Here is a 17,073-nt window from a genome sequence, read left to right on the forward strand (position 1 = left end):
AATTTTTTTTTTCATTGAAATCAGCGAGAGTAATATATAATATATTGTTCTCATAGAATTTCTTAAACATGTTGAATACGATCATATTTTGGAGTGAACTCATTAGATTCTGAAATTTTTGAAATTCTGCAGCGTTTTATCTGGTTGGAAATATAATGAGCTCTGATTGATAGGACTATTCACCCATATCTTCTGCACTTGTTTTGTCCCAAAGATCAAAAACTCTTTTTTCAATTTTTTTTTTTGGAAAAATAGATCTTGTGAACTTGAGTTCAATTCTAGATGATTCATTGAATGCCAATCCAGTGAATATTCATTATATTGTTCTTCCTTTTTCCAAACTAAATTAGTATTCTTAACTCGGAAATGTAAACAAATTTCTTTTGAGTATCATTGCTCATTCATTGCTATTTTTTCTTCTTCCAAACTCTTTTTCTTCGTTTTCTCGTTTCCTAGTTTTTTTTGTGTAGAATTGAGGGGGCGACCACATAGATAGCGGAGATGAAACTGAGAGGAGAACTTCATATATTTTTAACGTCTTCTACATTTCTCATACTTTTTTTCATCAAGAGAAAAGTTTCCAGGTTTCCTTTTATCTTCCTGGACCGTTTGGTCACTTGTCTTGTGTTCCGTTTCCTGTACAAACAAAGTTCCAATGACTAATTCATAAACCATTTGTTCCATTTTTTATTCCATTTAGCCGTCATTCAGTCTGGATTTATCAAAAGTCTCTCTGTATCTCTCTCCTTCGTTTTTTTCTATTTTTAAAACCTAAACAAATTCATCTCCTCCCTCTTCTTCTGAGTCGCCGTCGAATAATTTGCATCCTCTCCCGTAATATAATCTCCGTATTTTTTGATCGGACTACTCTTATTTTTGCACGTATCCCATCCGGAAATTGACTTTTGGTTTTTTGAGAAAAAATACGTTTTTCGCAACTTTTTCGAAGTTTTGGAATTTTTTTTCAAACCAAAAGTGATCTTCAAAAAAATTGAATGGAGCTTTATGTATCCTCAATTTTTAAGCATTATTGAAACAGGACATGAAACAAAGATGGGCGCCAAACTGGATATGAAGTTTTTAATAAAACGCTTTGGTCCTATTTTTTCAAACATATTTTTAATCATTCAAATTAAGCCCAGATGATGTCCTCATAAATTTATCTTCATGAAGGATAATGTACAGCCTTGCGCATAATCACCCGGACTGAAAAAACGGGTAAGTCTTTAGACGTAAGTATCTTGGAAGCACGAAAATTGGTAGAAATATAATTTTACGTTTGATCTAAAGCTACTGAAATTTTCAAAACGATTCCTCAAGTCTAGGTATTGTTATGACGGACCAAAGAGTAACGGCGTATGTTTCTTGTGATTTTCATTAGATGCGGCTATTTTGACAAGCGATAACTCAGTTCAAAGTGGATAAAATAATTTGAAACTTACCCAATTTACTGATGAAATGTTTGAATTTTCCCACTCCAAATTTTAGCCCAGTACAGCTTTTCAGCTCAGTCAAATTTTATGCTAGTACAAACTTTAGTCCGCAAGATTTTGGGCTATCCTGTACAGCGGAATGGAAAAATACTCCTGGAACCTTGCTTGTATTAAATTGTATTTGCTTTTTTTGTAGAAAAATGATGAAGCTCTCTCAAACATTTTGAGTGCTCCACCCCCACCTCATAATACCTTCCCTCAAAACCTTGTGTCCTATCCATAAATGCGTTCTCTGAACCAAAATGAGATTTATCAATAATCAAATCAACCCAGGTACCTTTCGCCAAATCCTATCATTCGTTAATAATATGTCTAGTTATTTGGATATAAAGAAACTAAATGAACATTTTCGAGAGCTGTGTAGATTGAATTCTTATGACTTCTGGAGTTCATCAGCTTTACGAAAACCAATTTCTAATCTGAGTCACTTGGTATTGCCTGATTGGATTCTGTTTTTAATTATTTTTCTTATTGTTAGTTCCAATCGGCTTTTCTGATGTCCAGTCCCACCTTTTCCCATCGAAACTCTATGACATAATCGTGCTCGTCTTCTTTTCCATTTTTCTTCTTCTTCTCTTCAAATAAAAACTCAATCTTCACGTCTCCACCCATTTTTCATGTGAATTATTCAAACTTCCAGACGAAATGACCTACGAGGAAGACGATGGTCTGAATTCGACACTTATCCCATATCCGTACATTGCTATTCCTCCCCCTACACAGCAACCATCAAGTGAGTCTTGTTACAAATTTGCAGAATATGAATCAGAAGAGAAATTATAATATTCTTTGAAATCCAATTAAGTCTTTTGTTAGACCTTTCAAAAACAAATTCTATTACAATCTGATGTAATAAAGGATGAATGTCTGTTGCTCTCTGAAGTTGAGAATAGATAGTCAGGAATCCGCTTTTCAATAACAAGTACTACTTTTCAATAACAAGTACATTATTCTGAAAAAGATGTGTAAGAGAAGCGCCGGTGGCCGAATGTCCCACAACGACAACTACTGTAACCTAAAAATGTTTTTATTTTCTGGGTTTTTTCTCGATTTTCATTGCTTTCCATCGAGTTTTTTGTTATTTTTCCCAAAAAAGTCGGAAAGGAAAAGTTTCTGGTAGTGATAAAACCAACGGGAATCGTACGAAAACCGAGATAATAAATACGGAATATAATATTATTTTTAGGTTACGGTAGTTGTCGTTGTGGGACCTTTGGTTGTCGTTGTGTAACCTTTGTGCCAATTCTATATTAGCAGTCCTTTCGAGATATTATTAGACAATCTTGAAGTTTCTGAAGACGTAAAATATGCTACAACATGTGTAAAGTATTCCTTACAAATCACCAATCCGAATCCCATACATGGAAGTTTATTCTTTTGAATTCTGAATCTAATCAGCATTCGATTGTCCTCAATTGTCATAATTTCGTAGGGAGTCAATCGGGTTTAATAAACTACGAATCAGAAGAGGAAATCGGATATTCGACTATAGATAATCGAATAATAGTAAGAGGCTTAGGGTTTGACGTTGACTAGATATTATATATTATATATTATATATTATATACTATACATCGATAATTCTAATGTTAAATCAGGTCACAGACTTTTAGAATAAGCTCAGGAATCCTTAGAACGGATCTGACAAGAAGCAACGTCAGAATGAAAAGATTTTGGATACAAGTTGTTAGTATGTTCACAAAAATTACACTAATGGATAATATAGAGGAATCAATAGTTACTCTATCATAAGAAATTCATAGATGTCCGGAGATTCCGTGTTTTTTTTTCATTCCAGATTCCAAATTCTCATCTTTTCCGCATCTTTTTCGTTCCGGAATCCAGATTCCGGATTCCGTTAAGTATATTTTTGTCCGGATTCTGGGAGATCGTTTTCCGGATTCCGCATTCCGTTTTCCGAAAAAAAATCATTCATCTCTGATAAGTAATTCAGAAGAAGATTTGTTTTGTATTGTACGTTTTTAGAGGAGATTAAAGTCTGACGTTGATTTCAAATCTTGATACATTTCTATCTTACGTAGCCGTATACAAATCAGAAGAGCCATGAAGTCACAAGAAAGATCGTGGAAACAAGTATCTTTGATAACGATTTGAATATTATGGATGCACCATAGGTGATCAGCTGAAATAAAAACCCCGGGGATGATTAGATTTTAGGGAAAATTGACTAGATGGGATGTGAGAAAAATGATCCCAGGTTCACCAAGAACGTTGTATGAGCATATTCGGAAAAAAAACTATATTTCAGATATAGAACTGTTTCTCTCCCTACTCCATCTTGTTTGTCTGACATCAAGTCTCTGCGGAAACGTTTCCCAACTTGTGCTTCAGTTATACACAAGAAGATTACGAGATTCAACTCATGTTCAAAAGTTCCTTGCCTTTTTCTTCATCATCAACGCATTTGTTTCTCTGGGAACTCCGTGGATGATAGTTGAAACATTAGTCCGCCATTGGACATTTGGACCAAATGCATGTAAAGCCTATCAGGCTACTGCCCAAGTTGGAAGAACAGTTCTCCCTTATATTATTGTGGCTCTTTATGTGATTACGGTGAGTTTTGTACGAATTTTGAATCATTTTTAATTTATCCAGTTTCCAGAGTATTTCAATAAATCCCTCAAGAAAGTGTAGCATGCGGCAATCGTTTACTTCAATGATACTTGTTATCATATTTGCCCTTCTCGTGCTTTTCATCATCATTCCGGTCATTGGAAGCTCTACAGTTAGTAATTCAAATCAAAATAAAATCTCAAAATTTAAAATTTCAGCTTGTTCCACAAATTCATGGAAACCATTTACCGGGAGAACTGTACAGTGTGATGTTTGAATCATTTTTCTGTGTGATTCCATTTTCTGAAGAAGTGTATACGGATGGAGTTGCACTCCTTGTGGAAGTTATTGTTCCTCTTATTTTATGTATCATCTGTGCAATTCAACTGAAAACTGCGCCAAAAGGATCAAACCCACAGATGTCTACAGATTCTATGAACTACTATTTGGTTAGTTGTCCAGAGGCGGCTGTGAATCGAATACCATTTGAAATTACAGATATGGATATCGGTCATCCACTTCTCGACAAGTTTTTGGTACTATTTTTCTACTGAAACAAAATTATGGATTTTCGGTTTTATTCCTTCTCCCATGGACTATAGAGATATCTTATGCTTGCTGCCGTATTTATCCTCTTCTCTTACTTGGTATCCTGCATCTGACATGAGCGCCTTCTGGTCATTATACGAGGTTATTATCACCTACATACATCTAGCCTATATTTTAATTGCTTTCTTTAGGCTCAAAGTGAAAGTCCACAGTCATTCCACAGCCGTAACTCATCTCGTCACGTTCGTCTAGTAGTACCCCCGTCGACGTCCGCATTGGAAGACGGCGGATACAGTCATAACTGTCATTTACCATTAAGTTCTCAGAATACATGTGATGTTTGAATTGCAAGAGTTTGTTTTAAATGATGAAAATTTGATACTAAAAGGCATTAGACAACATTCATAAATAATAAATACTAAATAAAACTGTAAAGCACCCAACAAAATATCGATGAAAAAACCCATAGATAAATTATGCACATTAATAAATGAGTAATTATGGTGACTTAGAATGAAAAATCTTAGGGATGGGAACTTGGGAAGAAACAACAATGAAGGGTTCAAAATTACATTCAACAAACATTGAAAGATCAATCGAATTTTCCTTTTCTCAAAACTTTTCCTATTTTCGAATTTTCTTCGAAAAGCGAACGGATCATGAAGACTTGAACTCCGGCCACCCCGACCATGACGAGAGTGTGGACGACGCTCCAGAATGTGACACGATCGAAGTTGGCACTCATTACTGCACGATCTCGGGCCTCGTGTGCACGGAGAAGTGCCTGGTGATACTCGACCTTGTTCAGATTGTTCTTGATTCCATTTGCGCGTCGCTGAAACATTATTACAGTGATCATAGTTGAAATGTCTAGACGCATACATGGAATTCGTCAATTGTCACTCCCAACTCGTTCATCTTTGAAGAGAGGTCAGCATCAGTGCGAGCCATCGCTGAGAGATCGGTCTCATCCAAATTTCCATGGGCGTCGAACAAGAAAATTTCGAAGAACACAACTTTTCTCGACTGATAACTGAATGAGTTATCGAAACAAATTTGATAGTCTCCTGGTTGGTTCAACTCGATTCTATGTGATCCGTCGACTTTGAGCTGATCTTGTTTCAATATATTCGCTCCATGAAGAATCATGAAGTTTATGTTCAAATCGCCACCGTCAATTACCTGTATATTTAGATATTTAGTTGTTTTAACGACTGTATTACCTGATAATCGACTTCGAGAGTTTTGTGTTTAGTAAGATCGACTGGCTGGAAGAAGCATTGAAATTTTCCAGCGGCAACTTCTACAGTGAAATCATACTCTCCACATCGAACGAATGAAGCGATGATGAGAAGTGTTATCACAATGGTGAATCTACCCATGGCTGAAATAAATAAGATTTAGACTTAACACCTGGAAGAGAAACAACACGAATCAAAATGGAATCAAAGTAGTTTCGAGTGAGAAATTATGAATTATTGGGGTTATTCACCAACATGTAGAAAAACTCGGAGAAATGGAGGAAATTCCGCGAAACCGCGGAGAATGAACCAATCCAGCTGAAATTTCGGAGAAAATCGGGAAAAATTACAGAGAGCATTTTCAAAAAATTTGGGGTCGCAAAATTAATTTTGAAATTTTGGCTGGAATTACAGACAAAATGGTCAAAGTGGATATTTTGACCCCAAATTTTGTGAATATGTATAATTTTCTCCGATTTTCTCCGAAATGTCAGCGAGATTGGTTCTTTCTCCGCGGTTTTGCGAAATTTTCTCCATTTCTCCGAATTTTTCTACATTTTGGTGAATAACCCCAATATAAAATTAATTGCTACAGTATGCCTTCCTGGCGGGACTCAAGACAATAATTTTCACTCTGCGCCTTTAAAAGTTTTTTACAGTATCCCGCTTACCGCGAGAACTTTTTTCCGTTTTATTTTCAGCATCTTTTTTGGAAAATTCCGAAAAATGACATAAATTTTCAAAGGCTTCAAATTTTCTAAGGAACAGAGCTTGTGTATTCGCTAGCTTTTCAATAATTGCTGTCGATAAGTAGGTATTTGTACTTCTTGTCGTCTAATGACCGAATATTTGTTTTCATCTGTTGAATTAAAGCTTAAATAGGTCAAAACTATACCAATTTATGTTTAGTTTACGTGTAAATCCTCAGCGCTGACTAAATCGCTGTCTATTAGAGCGCAGTTGCCGGATCTCGCTTTTCTAGCGAAAAATTTAACTTCATCAACCTAAACTAGTGCTAATTGAGAGTATTATTATATCATAAATCTTGACTTCTCTCCGTTTTATCAGTATTTCGGCTAAGTTATTGTATTTCTCAGCTTAAATTTAGAACCGCCGTCTCTTTTACAACACCACTGCTATTTATTTAAGCATTTTGTTTCAATGTAATTTTATTATTAGTTTGGTTTATTCACCAGCTGAGTAATCTTATAATCAATTACCAATCAGTTTATTTCAATCTATAAATTTAAATTCGTATTATTCTTCCGTAGGGCGCGCTTTTCAACGCACATCAGCACTTGCCGCCTCGTGCCTGTCTCCTCTCTGGCGCCTCGCTCCTCATCGCTTTTGAATCACTTTTCGCACGAATAAAAAATTTATTCTGATTCAAACAGATTTCCTGATTTTTTTTTGTCATACGAGCTAGATCAACAAAGAAAACTGTAAACGGAATCTACTTTTATAGCTCTTTAATACGTCCTCCTCTCCATGGCTGTTTTTGAAGTGTTATCTCAAGCCACTGTATCGTTTTCCTTCCTTTATTGTTAATGTTGTGATGAATTACTTCCGAAATTTTTTTTTCGAAAATTCTGCAATTCCAGATATGGCCCGTTCTGACGGCTTCTCACCTCGGAAAAGCTTGAGGAGATCTGCCCGAGAACACTCAAGATCATATGTTGGCCAGGGGAGCAACGATGATTTTGACGATATGTATTCTCCACCAAGCCGAAGGGTAAGTCTGAAATTGAGAAACCGGAAAATATTTGTATCGCTCATAGAGAGGTAGCGGAGGTGGAGACGGGAACGGGTATACCCGATCAGGACGGAAAATCCACCATTCTCGGTACTACGAAGAAGACTATCAGGACGCGATCAGCAGTGATGATGAGCGAATGTACCGACCACGCAGGTTTCTTTTCTAGTCTGTGATCATAATTTGACCTGAAAAAGTTATTTAGAAACTCGAATTCCCTCACATATCGTCAGCAATGCAAACAAGCCATCGATGAATCTAAAAGAATTCAAAAAGTACCACCTGCAAAGCGTAAACGCATTTACATGTCAGACGATGAAGAGGAGTTCGTGGAAACCCGTCAAATGGAAAACACTGCTCCAGACCGTCCGACACGGCGCAGTTCAAGAAGAATGTCATCAACACACGAAGAGCCTGACGGTATAATTTTACCAGAAAAATTGAATAACACTTTTTTTAGTGTTAGATCAGGAAGATGTTTCCCCAATTCGCAGAACCAGAAGAACTACAATACGTTTCGGTAGTGAACCCGTTGAGGAAAATATGGAAGTTCCTCGAGTGCTCGAGACAAACGATATGGCTAACGAAGCTATAGTGCAAGCAGTTGATAATACGGAAAATGGAGAGACAGAAGAAGACGTCATAGAGAAAATCGGTAGAGAAGAGGAAGAAGAAGGGGATGAAGAGGAAGCTGAAAGTGGGGAGAAGGAGCAGGTAGGTTTATTGTTTCATAGAATTTTTAATCAAGCATACTTACAGGAGGATGAGGAGAGTAGTAATGCAGAAAGTTCCGAAGAGTCAACTGCTCCACGTCAGTATAGTCTCAGACGTCGTCAACCTGTTGTTCAATTCAATCAATCTGAAGCTCGAGAAAACAGACGGGCTCGTCTCGAACACCATCGGGCTGCCAATGCTAATAGGCACCACAGAAACCGAAACACATCCAATCGCCGACGTCGAAGTGGTTCCGACTCTGACAGTGATGACATGGTACTGCCAAGACCTGACAAGCGACAATCCAGACCACATATGCACAACCGTGGTGAACGAGAGCGCGGACGGTTTATGCCAATTAATATGACGGAGAAAGAACTACAGTCAGCTCAGCACATCCTTATGGATAGAATGAGAAAAACCGATGCTGGACAAGGTGCGAGTGACATCGATCCCATGAGTGTGGATTCTTCCGTTGGATTCGACCAGGTTGGTGGTCTTAGCCACCATATTCAATCGCTAAAAGAAGTAGTGCTGTTTCCTATGCTTTATCCTGAAGTTTTCGCAAAGTTCAAAATCAACCCGCCAAAAGGAGTGGTTTTCTATGGACCACCTGGAACTGGAAAGACGCTAGTCGCACGAGCTCTGGCAAATGAATGTCGACGTGGAGCAAATAAAGTGGCTTTCTTCATGCGGAAAGGCGCGGACTGTCTGAGCAAATGGGTTGGCGAATCGGAACGACAGCTTCGTCTTCTTTTCGATCAAGCATATGCCATGCGACCATCAATCATTTTCTTTGATGAAATCGATGGATTAGCTCCAGTACGTTCTTCAAAACAAGATCAAATTCATGCAAGTATAGTCAGCACTCTACTTGCATTGATGGACGGTTTGGATGGCCGAGGGGAAGTCGTTGTGATAGGTGCTACCAATCGATTGGACTCTTTAGATCCTGCGTTGAGACGACCTGGTCGATTTGATAGGGAGCTAAGGTTTTCGTTGCCTGATTTGAATGCTCGTCGCCACATTTTGGATATTCACACTTCCAAATGGGAGGAAAACAAGCCGACCCCCGAAACACTTGATGGTATCGCTGAAAAGACAAGTGGATACTGTGGAGCTGATTTGAAGTTTCTATGCACAGAATCGGTGTTGATTGGATTACGATCTCGCTATCCACATATTTATATGTGCTCAGAGCGATTGAAACTTGATATCACTACTATAAAGATTACCGAAGAGCATTTCGGGCATGCAATGCGACGAATCACACCAGCTTCAAGACGGGATCTTACAATTCCATCAAGACCATTGGACGAGAGGACTTCGATTCTGCTCGGGGACATAGTCAAAAATTTAATATCACTTCGAATCCCTCAAGGGTATCGATGTGTTGAAAACGCGATGGCCACAGCATCGACCGAACTGGAACAGGTAGTACGAGCTTTGGAACCGAATCTTACTGTACCTGCTATTCGCCTTCTTTTGTGTGGATCGCCTTCATTATCAGATGGTGGACAAACATCCTACGTTCTTCCAGCGATTCTTGCGAAGCTTGACCATCTCCCAGTTTTTTCTCTATCTGTCTCGAGTCTTCTGACAGATGGCCGACCAGAGGAGGCATTTTCGAATGCTGTCCAATCAGCAATGCGTGCATCAGCCACTGGTCCGTGCATTATGCTGCTCCCATCTATCGACGAGTGGATCAAGGTCATTCCAGTTTCTGTTCAACATATGCTCATAACATGTTTGGAGTCGATGACTGGTTTCACTCCGATTTTGTTCCTCTCAACCTTGGATTCTTCCTTTGAAGATGCTCCGGAGTATGCTACTGAAGTCTTCAGACATGCCAACTGCATCAGGTGAGTGTTTCGAAAGAAATTAGTATTGCGCATATCGAGAATTTTCAGTCTAAATCCTTCAAGACGGTCTGTGCGTAAACGGTATTTCGAGTTTGTGATTGATGGCGTTCGTCGGAAACCTAAAGTTTTTGACCGTAAGATTGCTCATTTTTCAATCATCAATTGGCTTCTGACATTTCAGCTACAATATACGAAATGCCCCAGGCCGACGATGACTCTCCGGAAGCCAAACCATCTCGAAAGCTTAATGATGATGAAACTAGAGAACTTCTAAAAATGTACACTGCTCTGCAGAGGCAAATGAGGATGTTCTTCAAAGAACGATTATGTAAGATTCAGGTTCCTGGCCTGATTTTTGATTAATGACTCTTTCAGCACGTCTTATTAGAGATCGACGGTTTGTGGAATTTGTGGAACCTGTCGATCCCGAGGAGGCCGAAGATTATTACGAGATTATCGAGACTCCAATATGTATGCAAGATATCATGGAAAAGTTGAATAAATGCGAGTATAACCATGCGGATAAATTTATTGCCGACCTGGTTTTGATTCAATCCAATGCTCTTGAATACAATCCATCTAACACCAAGGACGGGAAACTGATTCGACAAATGGCAAACACGTTCCGAGACGCGATAGATGATATGATCGACTGTGAATTGGACGAATCCTTTGTCGAACGGATTGAAATGGTTTCTCGAATGTTACAAGACGCAGGCGTCACCCCAACATCTGATCAGCTGCTTACCGAAATTCCAAAAGGGTTTTCAAGAAAGAAGCCGTGGACAATGGCCAATACTCTAGCAAAGGAAATTGAACAGTGGAAAGCAGAACGTGAGGCGGAAAACGAGAAACTGAAGGAGAAGCTGGGAATCTCAACAGATACAGCACAGAGTGCAATTGAAGAAAATAAGAGCGAAGAAGGAACTAGCTCATCGGTGGAAGAAATCAAGAAGAAATTAAATAAGAAAAAGAAGGACCAAAAGAGAAACAAAAAGGCTAGTTCTCAGGATCCGGATGGAGATGACACTGAAGAGACGGAAGAAGCTGTTGCTGAAAATAATGTGGATGCTGATGTTGAGATGAAAGAAACACCTGCAGATCCCGTTCCGACCATACAAAGTAGCAGCTCGCAAGAACGAGAAATTATTGTTTCAGCAGATTCTATCACTGATTTGATCAAACTGTGTGTCGAGAAATCAGAAGGATGGTCTGTGAGTGAGCTGGAGCGTCTCTCATCGGTTTTATCGCATACGATTGAAAGATTCCGGTAAGTTCAATGAAAAGCAATAAACTCCTAATTGATACAATTGCAGCGACGAGTGGAATCGTGAAAACCTTCCGGAGCAGTTGGCTCAGATTGTTCGCGAATGGGAAGCAACCGATGCGACAAATGAGAAAATTGCCAATGGGAAAGCTTCAAATAAGAACGGAATAGTCTTCAATGGTTATTGAAAGAGGTCTCCAAGATTGCCCCTCACTCCCCGATAATTTTAAAATTTAAAAAAAACCCCCTATATTTATTGTTTATATTTGGATCAAAACATTGTAACATATTATTCCCCAATCCTTTCCCGTTGAATACTCTCTGAGAACACTTTCTAAGTGAAACGGCTAACGTGATACTCACCTAATCCCACTCTGTGTTTTCACCCCAATCAACCAGTTCATAATTTTTGCATCGAACCCAACGAGCGAGCCTGCCTTCTCGCGCGTATGTATGTGCCCTTCACCTCCTTTTATTGATCTTTCTCATCACAATTACTCTTGTCTTTCTGAAGGATATCATTCAAAAAAAGAATGTTCGAATCTGGTACTCACTGTTTCATTTTGTTGTTCTGTTTCTGTTTTCATCGCAGATTTTATTATATTTTTTATTCGATTTAAAGATTTGATAGTTGATCAAATTTCTATTTTCAGATGGATTTCCAAAACAGGGCCGGAGGAAAAACCGGAAGTGGAGGTGTTGCATCGGCTGCTGATGCCGGCGTCGATCGACGAGAAAGGCTTCGCCAGCTGGCTTTAGAAACGATCGACTTGCAAAAGGATCCCTACTTCATGCGCAATCATATCGGAACCTATGAGTGCAAGCTGTGTCTTACTCTCCATAACAATGAAGGCTCATATTTGGCACATACTCAAGGCAAAAAACATCAAGCCAATCTTGCTCGTCGCGCTGCCAAAGAACAATCGGAACAACCATTTCTTCCCGCACCACAGAAAGCTGCCATCGAAACGAAGAAGTTTGTGAAAATCGGAAGACCCGGTTACAAAGTAACAAGAGAACGAGATCCAGGGTCTGGACAGCAAGCGCTTCTGTTCCAAATCGACTACCCGGAGATCACTGATGGAATTGCACCTCGTCATCGCTTCATGTCTGCTTACGAACAAAAGATTCAACCTCCAGATAAGAGATGGCAATACTTGCTTTTTGCCGCTGAGCCGTACGAAACGATCGGATTCAAGATTCCATCGAGGTTGGTAGAAAACTTAGTTGGTGTCTTTCTTGACATATGATCCTTTTCTCATAGTTTTCTTTTTTCGGAAAATTGTATTGTTGAATTATTGAATACTTGTGCCTAGAAGTTTTTCAATTTACCAAAAAGCTATCCTATCCACTTTTTCAGAGAAGTCGACAAATCTGAAAAGTTCTGGACCATGTGGAACAAAGATACGAAACAGTTCTTCCTGCAAGTCGCATTCAAAATGGAACGGCTCGATGAACAACCATACTACTGATACTCTGTATTTTATCTCAAATTTCAATTATTTTGATTCCATACATTTGCGAACATCCTAGCCGCCACGACTGACCGAAACCCATCCTCTTCAGTACTTTATGGTAGTTGGGGATAGGTCAATCAGTGGCAGCTAAGGTGTTGGTGAATGAATAATACCCTGTTTCGTTAACACAATAAATTATTCTTTTTAAATTCGGGACCCTTTGGAGTTTTTCTCGTAGGTTGAAATCCGCATTGGAACTTCTTGTTGTCCGCTTATGTTTGTTCCTCTGTTAGGAGTTCTTTCAGATGGCGAAAAAAGTCATGAAGAGAAAGGCTGAAGCTGTCTCAGAGGAGGTAGTCGCTGATGTTACCGGAGACTCGGTGAAAACGAAGAAGCCAAAGAAGGAGACACCAACCAAACCACTAGTAACCTATGAAGCTGGAGGATTGGCGAATCTTTTTGGAAAATCTTCGGACAGTGCAACTATTGTTGAAGACGTTACGAAAGGCGACAAAGTGATTGAGAAACCGAAAAGAAGAAAAAACGATCCAAAAAAAGAAGCCGAAGAAAAGAAGAAGGGTGGAGAAGAAACAGCAATCACTGAAAAGACTCCTAATGTCGATGGGGAAGAGACCAAGGAGGAGAACAAAAAAGGAAAAAGAGATCGCACCAAACAAAGAGAAAATCGTGTTCTTGCCAAGTCCAATGCTCGTTCTACCGCTGCTGACAACGCCAAAACAGTCTTCGTTGGAAACATGCCCTTAACAATGAATGAGAAATCCGTTAGTCGAATTTTTTCCGATTTCGGAAAAGTGTCTTCAGTTCGCATGAGATGCCTTATTCCAACCAATGAGAAACTCACTAGACGTGTCACTCATTTGTCTGGAAAACTCAGCGATAAACAGACTTCTCTTACATTTTATGTAAAGTTTGAAGAAGAAGAGTCGGTTGAGAAAGCGCTGAAATACAACGGAACGAAGCTCGAAGATCATCTTATCCGTGTTGATACTGTTGGAACCAAAAAGGGATTCGGAAAAGACATGGCAATTTTTGTCGGAAATCTTCCGTTTGATATCACGGAAGATACTCTCAGCAATTTTTTTACGGAAAAAGTCGGCGCAATAGAAGCTGTAAGAATCATCAGAGACAAAGACTCTGGAAAAGGGAAAGGATTCGCGTTTGTGAATTTCAAACAAGATTCGTCTGCAAGTCTTGCGTTGAGTATGGAAACTATCAAAATGGACAAACGAGATCTACGCATAACGAAAGTAATGAAGAAGGGACATTTGACGGTACTTGAGATTGATCTAATTGTTTTTAGTACATATCGTTTCTTTTAGAAAATTCAATCGGCAAAGAAGCGAGCTCCGTTGTCAAAGAAGCAGACTGAAATTACTGGAAAGTTGCAGAATTTCAAGTTTTCAACCAAAAAACAAAGGTAAATCCTTTTTTTAGAAGGAAGATTAGAACAAAAAGTATGCGCACTTTCCTTCTTCCCTCGCTTCCCTCGCTCGCTCTCTTCCTCCTTTTCTCTGCCCACCACAGTATTATCAACGCGGAGTAACCTTCCCCTCTCCCGACAAACGTAGCGCAATAGGGTGCGCGTTCGATCTGCGCGCAAGCACATGATGGTTCGACACCTCTCGCTGGTCGCACGACTGCAACCTGCTTTCGATACATTATCGTCTGCGGTACTTGTAGTGCTAAATGAATGTGGGCCCTCCGTGTGCGTGTGAACTAATTGAACTAGCACTCCGTTGGTCACCGAACAATCTTTTGCTTCAGAACTACCGAACAAAACGACCGTCGTGCTTTGAAGAAGTCTGCGAAGAAAGCTATCAAGAAGAAGAAGGCAGCTAAACAAGGACGCTTGATGGCGTAAAATTTATTTTTGTTGTTTCTTTTCTCTAACTGTTGACTTTTTGTTATTGTTGTTATTCAAAAAATATGAACCATCAATTTATTCAGTCAAAAAACATAACATAAATGCACTCACAGAGAAATAAGGCGAAGCAGTTACCCAGTAAAACAAACAATATACATGTTGGCTAATTAAATGAGAAAACGAGACAAAACGAAAAAAGGGTATTCGAAGCTAGAGATCCAAAAACACATAGTTTGGGGATAATTGAAAGAACACTAAAATTACACTAAGCCATAGACTCTTTTTCGTTTTCGGTATTTGGACGAGAAGAAGAATGTACATTAGACGCAGGAGGTGACACGACAGCAACACTACTCGGTTCATCGTTTTCATCATCATCCCAATTTCCATAATTGGCCACTTCTGCCGTTCGAGTCTTGTTCAAACGTTCATTCAATTCTTTAAGTGCCTTTTGTCTGGAAGACATAAAACTTTTATCGAATCAGCAATCACATCAACTTACCTTCTTCGTTCAGAGTCCTTGGCTGAATTCTCTAAAGCTGGCAAATTTATTCCAACGGCCACTGATTGCAGAGAATTCAGATCGACATGGCGTACTTGTCGTTTGCAAACACCCATACGGGCTAAAGAACGGAAGCAAACTTTGCCAATAAGTGTGAAGAACAATTGGGTTCTAGAAGGGAAAAGACTGGCCCATGTGAAATGTTCGCTTCCATCTCCATAAATCTCATCGGTTTCGTGGGGTTTGTAGAATCGAAGATATGTCCATGATACTTGAACACCAATTGCAATTTGAAGGAAGGATACCTGGTTTTGAATAGGATTGTTTAGTTTGTATTCTAAAAAAACTCACGAAGTAAATGAATTTGGTGAGAGCTAAAATGAATGAAACATAAATGACCAAGAATGGCAGATGTGTATACTTGATCCTTCCGAACGGAGTGGCAAGGACAATCGTGTCAGGCAGAAACTGAAATATTATTTTTGAAAAAAAAAAGGATTCCAATACAACTACTCACCTGCTTCATCAAAACCATAACTGCAGCACACACAGGAGTCATTCCCACAAGTGGCTCAATATAAAAGAATTTGATCGAATCGAAAAAGATGTAGGTGAGATATGCGAAAACAACTATTACAAGAGTGGTGATGCCCTGTGTGATGGCATAAAGTTTCAGAAGAGATTCGTTTGTGTTGTTAAGGCGGACAAGATTTGTTCCAAAATGAAGACACCATACTGACCATAGAACATCAATTAGGTTGTGTCCACAAAAGGCGCTTGTTGCAATACGCCAGAGCTGAAGTTTTAGAACTGCTATCAAACTATTAGAAAACAAATTACCTCGATTGAAGCAAGTTGGTAGGGATGAAGCCATAATAGTGAGCGGGCAAAGTGAAGATAGGAGACGATAAAGCCTAGAATCATCTGGGAAATGAAAAGTCTCTGTACAATGGTGAAAATTTCTATTTTAAATTAGACTTTATAGATATTTCTTAATTGTTTTTGGGGACCAATAGCATACCAATGATTCGTAGCACAACAAGAAATCGAAAAGGCAATGCATTGTTACGAAGTACATCTGAGTGTCTTTCAACAACGATTTGCAGGTCACCGAGCACTGATTTCACTCCCATTGTTTTGTCTGCAAATTCACTTCACTCCCTGGGATGGTGTCCTCCAAACAAGAGAGACAGAAGACACGGAAGGAGGGGTCTATGAGCTGGATTTTGTAAGCGCGCTCTATTGCGAACCACATTTCATTTCGCGTTCACACTTTTGACAATCGGAGGCAACAGAAACGAATTCAGCAATAGAAACAGGATATATTCGGGCTGAGAAGCCGATAGCAATCTTCAACGAAATCCTCAACGGTTAATCTCGACGGTCTCACTTGGGTTCAAGCCAATGGGTCAGAAATCGCGCCCCAGTAAACGTGAGATTTTAGAAAAAACTCGCTGCTTAATTATGTGGCTGAGGATCAAACTTTTAAACGTTGCACGAAAAAATCACGCGTTGCAACTCGTTGATTAAAACTAATTAGTTAATTAGTTAATTACTAATTAGTTAACTAATTTGTTAATTAATTAGGTCAAATCCACGTCAACTTTTGAAATTCTTAAATTTCTTCTTTGAAATTCTTAAATTTCTTCTGGCCTAAAAGTTATTTGGGGCACGTTTTTTGACCCGTTGCCTTGAACCCAAGTGCGCGGTGTCAAACTTCTGAACAAAAATCTCAGATTTACTAAAAAAATTTATGAAAAGATAAAAATAAACCAG

At 39.1% G+C, this 17,073-nt stretch overlaps 6 protein-coding genes across 6 annotated transcripts; 4 read left to right on the forward strand and 2 right to left on the reverse strand.

Annotated features, from left to right (window-relative positions):
• Nucleotides 1-2,138: 2,138 nt before the first annotated feature.
• Nucleotides 2,139-4,960, forward strand: Cbr-bath-37 (the record flags this gene model as incomplete). Its single annotated transcript, XM_002633406.1, has 6 exons — nucleotides 2,139-2,226; nucleotides 3,763-4,067; nucleotides 4,117-4,239; nucleotides 4,286-4,516; nucleotides 4,566-4,757; nucleotides 4,808-4,960. 6 exons carry the CDS (start codon nucleotides 2,139-2,141, stop codon nucleotides 4,958-4,960), a joined length of 1,092 nt encoding a protein of 363 aa, XP_002633452.1.
• A 248-nt stretch (nucleotides 4,961-5,208) lies between these two features.
• CBG06221 lies at nucleotides 5,209-5,998 on the reverse strand (the record flags this gene model as incomplete). The annotated part of the gene is made up of 3 exons (XM_002633407.1): nucleotides 5,209-5,451; nucleotides 5,499-5,798; nucleotides 5,840-5,998. 3 exons carry the CDS (start codon nucleotides 5,996-5,998, stop codon nucleotides 5,209-5,211), a joined length of 702 nt encoding a protein of 233 aa, XP_002633453.1.
• Nucleotides 5,999-7,460: 1,462 nt separating this feature from the next.
• Nucleotides 7,461-11,641, forward strand: Cbr-lex-1 (the record flags this gene model as incomplete). The annotated part of the gene is made up of 8 exons (XM_045235674.1): nucleotides 7,461-7,589; nucleotides 7,636-7,766; nucleotides 7,816-8,030; nucleotides 8,071-10,186; nucleotides 10,235-10,320; nucleotides 10,368-10,514; nucleotides 10,562-11,456; nucleotides 11,503-11,641. 8 exons carry the CDS (start codon nucleotides 7,461-7,463, stop codon nucleotides 11,639-11,641), a joined length of 3,858 nt encoding a protein of 1,285 aa, XP_045093034.1.
• Nucleotides 11,642-12,106: 465 nt separating this feature from the next.
• On the forward strand, nucleotides 12,107-12,925 carry Cbr-repo-1 (the record flags this gene model as incomplete). The annotated part of the gene is made up of 2 exons (XM_002633409.1): nucleotides 12,107-12,663; nucleotides 12,814-12,925. 2 exons carry the CDS (start codon nucleotides 12,107-12,109, stop codon nucleotides 12,923-12,925), a joined length of 669 nt encoding a protein of 222 aa, XP_002633455.1.
• Nucleotides 12,926-13,215: 290 nt separating this feature from the next.
• Nucleotides 13,216-14,792, forward strand: CBG06224 (the record flags this gene model as incomplete). Its single annotated transcript, XM_002633410.1, has 3 exons — nucleotides 13,216-14,202; nucleotides 14,251-14,348; nucleotides 14,696-14,792. 3 exons carry the CDS (start codon nucleotides 13,216-13,218, stop codon nucleotides 14,790-14,792), a joined length of 1,182 nt encoding a protein of 393 aa, XP_002633456.1.
• A 268-nt stretch (nucleotides 14,793-15,060) lies between these two features.
• CBG06225 lies at nucleotides 15,061-16,430 on the reverse strand (the record flags this gene model as incomplete). The annotated part of the gene is made up of 6 exons (XM_002633411.2): nucleotides 15,061-15,250; nucleotides 15,298-15,602; nucleotides 15,649-15,765; nucleotides 15,815-16,093; nucleotides 16,138-16,211; nucleotides 16,319-16,430. 6 exons carry the CDS (start codon nucleotides 16,428-16,430, stop codon nucleotides 15,061-15,063), a joined length of 1,077 nt encoding a protein of 358 aa, XP_002633457.2.
• Nucleotides 16,431-17,073: the final 643 nt, after the last annotated feature.

Source organism: Caenorhabditis briggsae, assembly GCF_000004555.2.
Source record: "Caenorhabditis briggsae complete genome, chrIV, whole genome shotgun sequence".
NCBI lineage: Eukaryota > Metazoa > Nematoda > Chromadorea > Rhabditida > Rhabditidae > Caenorhabditis > Caenorhabditis briggsae.